The following is an 8,918-nucleotide window of genomic DNA, read 5'->3' as shown; positions in this document are numbered from 1 at the left end:
TCACGCCTAACAACACGCAGCCGGTGCCAGGAGCCATCAGCAAGTCTCTCCAGAAAAGGTCTGCTAGCTGTCAGTTTGGCTTTCCGGAGTTGAGGAGCGTTAGTCACTTCAGACCTGGGGATTTCCTCCTCGATGAAGTTATATGCTGTAATCCAAATTTGCCCCAAACGACCTCCTAATAGCAATGAGAAAAGGGAGAGCTTAAAGGCTCCTCGTGCATTTATTATGAATTACTGAAACAAAATAATGCTGGCAGTCATTTTCTCCTTCACGCACACTGAAGCACTCAGTCATCAACCAACCGCGTACGGCAGCACAATACCACAACCAACCTTTTTCTTTGCCAGTGTTTTATTTAAAATGACTTATTCTGCACAGAAGCCAAACCAAAGAACTCTGTCTGAAACAGGCCCATCACAGCTAAGCAGACTTTCCACCAGCTGACACTTACCAGCCATTTGCATACCCCAGAATTCATTGTACATCCCAGAACTTATTTGCATGTCTCTAAGGAGGCGTCATGCAGCTGTATTTGTTTGAAAGGTTGACTAAAAGATTTGCCCGTGGTCGCAAGGAAATCAACGTCAGTCAAAAACAGAGCAAATTTAGAGAACGCTTGCTCGGGTAATTAAAAAATACATGGTTGAGACAGAACTACACAATTTGGAATGTTGTACTGCCAGAGCTCTTTGATAAACTAAATTATGAAGCAGGAAAATAAGAGTTACAAAATAGAGTGAAGTTTTAAAGAGAATTCAGATTTTTCTGAGAACAGCAGGAAATTACAAACCTTAAAAAAGAACACACAGGATTTCTCCATCTAACATCACCACTACCAGAAACGCGACATTTTGGAGAAAAAGAAAAAAAGTTCAGCACTAACATTGATTGGAAACACAAAGGCAAACATTCAAAACTGTCTTATCACTGTCTGGCTCAGCTACCAGCTGCACTAAAAGAGAACATTCACATCTTATATTTAAGTGTGCTTATAAAACCTCAATTTTGGGCCAGAACAGTCCCCAGGGCTTGCTTATATTGCCACATTTAAAAAAAAAAAAAGGACTCTTAACTGCCCAATTAAGGATGTAGCACAAAAATTGAAACAGATAAAGGATGTGTAGCTTTTATTTTTTCTTTTTATATCTACATAAGGGATTTCAGACCCTTTCTTTCACGTTACCAAATGGGAAGTTCTCCAACTGTATGGATTTTATAAAGTGACAGAGGTAAATGCCACTTCATGACCAACAACAATCTGCTTCTCTCAGACATGGCAACCCAGCTCACGGCCACTTCCACACGAACACAACTGTTAGTAAACAAAATAGTTTGAATTCACACCACTGAGGAGTGTCCACGTAAACAGAATCTTCTCAAACAAAACCAGCCCCAAAACCACCACCACCAACCGTAACATCATAACCCGGTTTTGTGTCACGCCCAAAGCTGTATTTCTGGTAAATTTGTCTTGGTCTTGATACCGCACAAATTAAAAGAGACAAAAAAAGAAACTAAAACAAACCCAACAAACCTGAAATACAGTGTTTGGATGTCTGATTTCTAGCGTCATGAATTCACCATAGCCTGAATTCATTAAAAGTAACAGTAAATGTTAGTAAAAATATCAAAGTTTCCTTAGTATTTCCCCTTATGTTTCCCATTTGGATAGCATTAGTGCCAAAACAATGTCCTGGAACCGTGTTTGTGTTGACTTCACATAAAAACCCACCACTTTTACAACCATGTTTCAATTTAATTATTGTACACAGGTTAACAAAAATGTATCACAAGTGAAACTAAACATTGGATTTAACAAAAACAATATTCAGAATGGTACAACACGTGTTCTTTTTCTCCAGGAAGTAATATTACAAGCGTTCATCTTAAGGACAATTTAGCCACACTATAGACAGAAGTTCTGTTAAAATGCAACTGTGGTCTACTAAGCCACTTATTTTAGCACTACAGAGTATCTGAAGTCAGAGTCCTACATCCAAGGCTTAAAAATCATTAAAGATCCAAACCCAAAAACGTCTTACAGTCAAAATGACAGTATTTAAAAAAACAACCCCCCCCGACAATTAATTAAAAGGCTGTTGTATATAGTTTTATCCTCTTCATAGCACTCTCTATTCGCATAACTGCTCGTATCATTGGTAATAGGGTCTGTACCTGGCTTGATCAGGGTGGTGTGGTCCAGGAAGAGGGGCCTGAGCAGGAGGCCCTTGCATTCTTGGAGGTGGAGGCGGCCCTCGTGGAGCTGGCCAAATCCCTGGACTCATCCCCCCTGGCTGTGTGAAAGGGGGGCTAAGAGTTCCTTGATCTTCACTGAACTGTGGCAAAGAGTTAGGGTTGTAGTGGTGGGGAGGGGGCGCGCTTACATTTACGGGGGGGCCTCCGTGCTGAGGAGGGGGAGGTCCCGGAGGAGGATGATTCATGTATGGTGGCATCTGGGCAATTATATGTCCAGGTGGTGGGGTTATCGGAGGAGGAGCAGAGGTCATTGGTGGCGGAGGAGCTTGGCTATACACCATGTGAGGAGTGCCTGCTGCCTGGGGAGGATGCTGCAGAGGATGGCTTATTGGTGGAGGTGGTGGGGGGGGTGGCGCGTAATGTTGCTGTGGAGGCATTATATGATGAGGGTGCGTTACCACTGGTTGACCCTGATACTCGGGATGATGGTGAGCGGGTGCCGGGGCTGGCGGAGGTGGTTCTCGAGCACCCGAATTGGAATCATCCTGAATGGGAACAGTTATCAGGTTGCTGTGTTTCCTCGTGGAGATGCGGAAGGTGTCCTGACTGACCGGGCGAGGCGGCGGCGGAGCCATTGCCATCTCTGCCGGAGGTGCACGGATGTCTTCATGTGGCTGGTTGTAATGCTCGTGGGGCACGTGCTGCAGAGGAGGCGGGGGCATCATGATGTGCTGCTTTGGTGGAATGTGGCTCATGTGATGTTTCTCAGGTGGCATTATGAAACGCTCAGGAATTTCGGCGGGTGGCGGGGCAATCGGAGGATGAACGGGCTCCAGTGGAGGGCGAGTAACGGGCTTTCCAGCTCTCATATGGCGGTGGTTGATGTGAGCTTGTAGGTCTCTCTGTGACAGGTAAGTTCTCTTGCACCCTTGAACAATGCTACACATGAAGAGAGACCCTCGTACGCACTGCTCAATTCGCTGCACAGGTTCGTTACAGCTGAGTGAGAGGAAAAAATTAGTTTACTGTCATCACAGAGAGCATGATCTGCAAGTTTTTGTTCTTGCTGTTGTTAAAAGTCAACCATTTTGCCATAAGGATCCAAATTAGGTATCACGTTCCCCCCCCCCCCACTGTAGCAATGAAAAACATTTTGTTGATTTTGAAGTTAAATAAACTTGTAAATCTCCAAATACAACTGTGAAATAACAAAAATTTCATGAGTTGGAAACTTAGACATAGCATCACCCTCTGTCACAAATTCCCTTGGTGTTTTAGTACTTACCCAAATTTACACTCAGTAATTAAACAGCTTTTTCCTCCTTTTCAAACTCAAGCAGTGATACTTCATCAACACAAATATTAAAAAGCAACATAAACATTAATCTCTTACACTCTATTAACTGTGAGATATGAAACTATAATCACGTGGTGCAGTAAGAGTACCCTGCTACCTCGACTAAATGCACATAAATAAGAAACAATAATACACTATCCAAAATGAGGCATTTAATTTTCTCTCCTACATTTCCTTTAAGAACAAATTTCAAGAGAACTTACCCTGGACACATCTTGTCTCCCTTTTTCTCATGTAGGATAGCACAGTCATAGCAGAAAACATGTTTGCAAGGTATCTAGAAGAAAAAAAGGCTCTGTCAAGACAAGATACATCATTCCACAGCACACAATTCCTAAGAATAGAAGCACTTAAGTTACTCATGAAACAAACTGATATAATGCAGCAGTTAGCAGTCTACTTTGAATAGAACAGTTCAAAAACAGTTTGAGTTTGGGGCTTGGGAAGGCAAGGGTTTTTTTCTTTTTTTTTTTTTTTTTTTTTTTTTTAAGAGTTGGCAAAAATGTATAGGTAAAAATTTAAGTTTCCCAGTAATACCGAACCTTTACAGAAACCATACATGCAACCCAATTACACTTGCCTTTGTGCAAGCAGGGAATGTCTTAAAAGCATCATCAATCATCAACAATCAAGTCAGAGCTCTAAGTCTGCTACATTACGCAGAAATATAAATCTCAGGGCATTAGTTACACTAGTTTTAAAGACATAAAGTGTTTTCTAACTTGGTTGTGAATTACCCAGTGACATAAAAAGGTTATTTTTAAAGCCAAGTGGTACAAGACTGAAAACCACTGAAGTTGAAAGACTTTTGTTCCTATTTTGGGGGGTTTTGTTTGTTCTAAAGCTTTTCATTTTAACACTTTCAAGCTTACTTTACTAAATCAAGAAGCAAAGTAAACTCAGCCAGAACGAAACACTTCAGCAAGTACGGCCCTGATTCTATCCTGATAATCTGCTGCTGCTGATTTCAGCAGACCTCTGAATAAACAATCTCTAGAGGCTCCACAGTGATACAGCAATACCTAATTGTTCCTAAAGGGAAACCATGGCTGCCGCTTCCACTGATGGTTTCACTCACCATGCGTCCGTAGGTTTTGATGGGCAATCCACACTTATCGCAGAAATGGACGGGTGTATCGTCCTTCTCCCCCAGCAAGTTTATCTGATAGAAGAGAGAAAAGGGTAGGAAAAAGATGACTAAAGCTTCTTATTTCAATGATCAATCAGCACATTACTTCTGAATTAACTGAGAATGCAGCAAGAACACCACAAACATGAGAAAGCAGAGAATGTGTTTTTAGTAAGGGAAGCACTGTTATTTTAAGAAGTATTCACAGACAAAAGTCCATGATTTTCCATCTGTGACCATACCTTATAGTCCCAGAAAATGGGTCCAGGGAATCTCCTTTGATTTCCAAACATTTCACCTCCTTTGCATTCATACCGCTCCTCTTCGTTATAATCAAATTCTTCTGTGGAAAGAAAAAGAGGAGAAGACAAGCCAACTACAACACTTCCCCAGCTGACACCAGCTGCTGCTAAGTGCCTGCATCATTGTATATTGAAATAATTAAGAAAGGCCTCGACATTCCCAGCCTGCTGGGCCCATTTTGCAAAAAGGTATAATGAGAACAGCAAGAATTCACTTTGGGAATTGGCATCATTTATTCCTTATCGTGCAGAAGAACCTGGAAATTTGAAACTTGCTTTGCAGTTGTACACAACTTCGGATTCTAGGTCGCCCAAACTGCCCAAAGTCTTGAACAAAGCCACAGAATAATATACTTCCTTACTACAGGGCTGGTGTTTGTAGTATTTACTTACCTTCATCACCAGCTTGGGTCTTCGAAGGCATCCTGTTCATATTCCTAGGAGTCCGAGGTGCAGGTTTGGCTTTATTGGTCTGTTTTGAGATCAGCTTTATAGGGATTCTTCTACGAACATCAAGACCACCCAATGATCCTGAACTATTTGTTCCTTGCAAATCATTGTCTATGAAAGAAAAAAAAAAAGTTTATTTCTCAGCTATTAAATAGCATCTGAAGAGGCTAAATATTAACAGGATAGGTCTAAGAAAAATAATTTAAGGACTGCTTATACAACATTTCAAAGTTTAACAAGAAAATAGTCACATGCAATTTCTGCAAGAAGTCGGGTCACAAAACTGTTTTCAGAACAACTATGGTTTTAGGAAATCCAACTCTAGAAACTAAGTTAGCAGGAAAAAAAAAAAAAGGTTAGCTGTACAGCTCTTATCACAGCATGAGCAGTACTGAAGAGTCAATTCTTTGCATAACCTTGATAACACACAATTTCTTATGAGAACACATTTCTACAGTTTACTGAACTAGCTGGAAGGAAACTAGTCTCCATATGAACTCATGGCCCCTCAACATATCACTTAGAAGTTTAGCATAAAGAATCACAGAAACAGGGGCTTAGGGTACGCAGCAGTATCCTTGCTGAAATCAAACTGACTGTTCTCCACTACTGAATTCTCGTTAACCAGATTTAAAGCTGAGTACCAGGGCAAAGGAAGCCAGAAATTGTCTGACTCATGGCTAAGCACACCCAGCTCCACGAGGTAGTCTGGAGGTGACAATGCAACAAGCAACACCAAAGCAGGGGGTACAACACACAAACTACTCCAGCTTTCAGTAAATCTACCTTAACCCACCACACAGCTTCTCACTTACACAAAAACTGAGTCATAGTCTTCACAAATCTATCCAGCTCACTTCCATTTTAACTGGAAATCTTGTCAACACGTATCCCTACCAGCCCTTTGCAGCAAAGGGTCAAACTTCTACAAAAACCATCATTAGGCTCCTGTTCAGGAGCCTTTCCGTCTTTATCCGCTGCAGGAACTAGGTGGGTACACGTGTAAGGCCATACGGAAAACCAGCAGTTAAATTCACATTTTGAAACCAAATCTCCCAAGAACTTCATTTGGAAGCCTCGTGCACATGCCAGCATTTTCTGGTTTGGGTGTTTTTATTTACAGCTTTCAGATTCAAGCCCCATCCATGCTTTTAATTGGAGAAGTGAAGCCATAAATATTTAACATTGTTGTCATTTCTGGTCTATCATGAGAGGACTTCACATCAGAGGCTGGAAACATTTAACGGGAGACGTGCTCCACCTCCGAGCTGTGCCACAAGCTGTTGGGGCATGAGGTCTTGCTATAAACCATTCAGCAGCTAACACCAAACTAAGGAACTGCAACAAAGTTTCACATTAGGACTCTGCCCTGGCAGTCACTGTACCTCAGCATCAAGAGTCCTTGTTTTCTGAGCTAGATAAGCCTCCTGATTTCCCATAGCACTCCTTCACTCCAAAAGGCAACACACAAACCAGCAAAAACAACAAAACCTGGCTTTATATCTGCTCATTTGCTTTTTTCAGGCTGTCCCTCTGGCTGGACAGGTGACCCAGCAAGCAAACAACTCAGACACCAGGTTTGTGGGGAGACAGGCTAGCACATCAGAGGCAATGGTAAATGCTAAAGCTGCCTGTTTTCTACTTGCAGGGAAGATCTGTTTTTCACTAGATTATACAAAGACTCCACTACAGACCAAAAAAGTCCACAAAGACCTCAGTCCATCTGCAAATATGGATAACTACAACAAATTTTGAAACAAAACTTTGTATTCTGTTCATTCCACTGACCTGCTCCTAGGAAGCAGTTACTCTCTGACACTTCCTGAGACCTCTGCAAGCTAGCAGTATCTGCGTGACTTAGATACTCGCTGAACCAAACGAGCAAGTTTTAGTCATTCGTATTTACAGGAGGAGAACAGATTCCAGTCTGAGCAAGCAAATCCAGCAGGATTAAGTCCCAAACAAAACAACAAAAAAAGTACCCCAAGTTAAAAGAGCCCCACCCCAAAGTACCTGAAGTGTTTAACTACTTAGAGAAGACACAACAGAAGCCCAGACTATCATTTTCACAAACTTTGTTTTGATTATATTTCTGAGTTCCAGGAGTTCTTAAAATCACAGAACTGTTGTGGTTGGAACAGCCCTCCAAGATCACCTGGTCCAACCATCCCCTACCACCAATGCCACCCACTAACCATGTCCCTAAGCACCACCTCCAACCTCTCCTTGAACACCCCCAGGGACGGTGACGCCACCACCTCCCTGGGCAACCCGTCCCAGTGCCTGACTGCCCTTTCTGACAAGAAATGTCTCCTCATTTCCAACCTGAGCCCCCACCGGCGCAGCCCGAGGCCGCCCCCCGAGCTCTCCCCAGCACGCAGCCGGGTTCGGCACGCAGAGCAGGCCCCACGCACCCACCCCACCTCCCCCGCCGCCCCACGGGCCCACGGCCGGTCGCTGCCCGCCTCCAGCGCAGGACCGCAGCCCGGGGGCCGGGGAGGGCCCTGAGGAGCCCGGAGGGGCCCCGAGGCCGCGCGAGAGGCGCCGAGGCCCCGCCGCCGGCTCCTCACCAGTGTGGGCCATGGCGCGGCGCGGGGCGCTCTGGGAGCGGAAGGGCGAGGCCGGAAGCGGAAGCGGGGGGCGTGAAGCGGGACGCGGCGGGGCAGGGCCGGCGGGGCAGGGCCGGCGGGGCCGCGCTGCGGGATGGGAGCACGCGGAGGGGGCGGGGGGGAGCGTGGGGGTAGGAATGGGGGGGGCGGCACCGGGGCTCCGTTACCGGGAGGGTGCCCGGGTGGAGGGGGTGGTGCCGCGGTGACTGACGGGATAGCGGCGGGGGAGCGGGGGATGCTGGGAGTTGTGGTGCTGGGCATCCCGCGCACGCGCGCTGAGGGAGAGGAGGGGGAGCGGGGGCGGGGTGGGGGCAGCCGCCATGTTGGGGGGGGGCTGTGAGGGGAAGGGATGGAGGCAGGGGCCTGGCGGGGGGCTCAGGGCCAGGACAGGGGACAGGGGGCAGCGGGCACAGCCTAGGGCACAGCGGGCACAGCCTGGGGCACAGCGGGTCGCTCCTGTGCTCTGCGGGTGGCTGAGCACCGGCACAGGCTGCCCACAGAGGTTGTGGGGTCTCCTCCTTGGAGACCTTCAGAAGCTGCCTGGACGTGGTCCTGGGCGGCCTGCTCTGGGTGTCCCTGCTTGGGCTGGGCTGGGAGCAGCTGGCCTCCAAAGGGCCCTGCCAGCCTCAGCCCTCTGTGACAAACGTTTGTGTACTTGGGGAAGGATTAAAAGTAAAAATGAGGCAGCGCGTTCTGTTCAGGGGTGGGACAGCCCCGCCTGGGGGCTTGGTGGGAAGGTGTGCTGGTACACTGGGCTTCTAACAAGTTAAATCTGAAACCGCACTGGGCTCCGCCAGCTGCTGACTGATAGAAGTTTTACCATGGAAGTGATTGATGTCTTATGATTGGAGCAATTCTTTCAGCAGGTTTATAAA

General features: G+C 45.9%; 1 protein-coding gene across 1 annotated transcript; it reads right to left on the bottom strand.

The window, feature by feature from the left end:
- Positions 1 to 333: 333 nt before the first annotated feature.
- CBLL1 (Cbl proto-oncogene like 1) lies at positions 334 to 8,090 on the bottom strand. The gene is made up of 6 exons (XM_035344571.1): positions 8,005 to 8,090; positions 5,378 to 5,545; positions 4,925 to 5,025; positions 4,632 to 4,715; positions 3,757 to 3,830; positions 334 to 3,195 (listed from the first exon to the last, which is right to left on the bottom strand). The coding sequence occupies exons 1-6, from the start codon at positions 8,015 to 8,017 to the stop codon at positions 2,154 to 2,156; spliced, it is 1,482 nt and encodes a 493-aa protein (XP_035200462.1). The 5' UTR covers positions 8,018 to 8,090; the 3' UTR covers positions 334 to 2,153.
- Between the last annotated feature and the right edge of the window lie 828 nt (positions 8,091 to 8,918).

Source organism: Oxyura jamaicensis, chromosome 1 (genome assembly GCF_011077185.1).
Source record: "Oxyura jamaicensis isolate SHBP4307 breed ruddy duck chromosome 1, BPBGC_Ojam_1.0, whole genome shotgun sequence".
NCBI classification, from domain to species: Eukaryota; Metazoa; Chordata; class Aves; order Anseriformes; family Anatidae; genus Oxyura; species Oxyura jamaicensis.
Note: the sequence above shows the minus strand (reverse complement) of the source record. Positions and strands in the feature narration are given on the sequence as shown.

Coding starts and splice junctions, on each gene's coding strand:
- CBLL1 (XM_035344571.1), bottom strand. Junction 5,026..5,377: donor GACCCAAGCTGGTGATGAAG/GTAAGTAAATAC, acceptor TTCTTTCCACAG/AAGAATTTGATTATAACGAA. Junction 3,196..3,756: donor GGAGACAAGATGTGTCCAGG/GTAAGTTCTCTT, acceptor CCTCTCACTCAG/CTGTAACGAACCTGTGCAGC.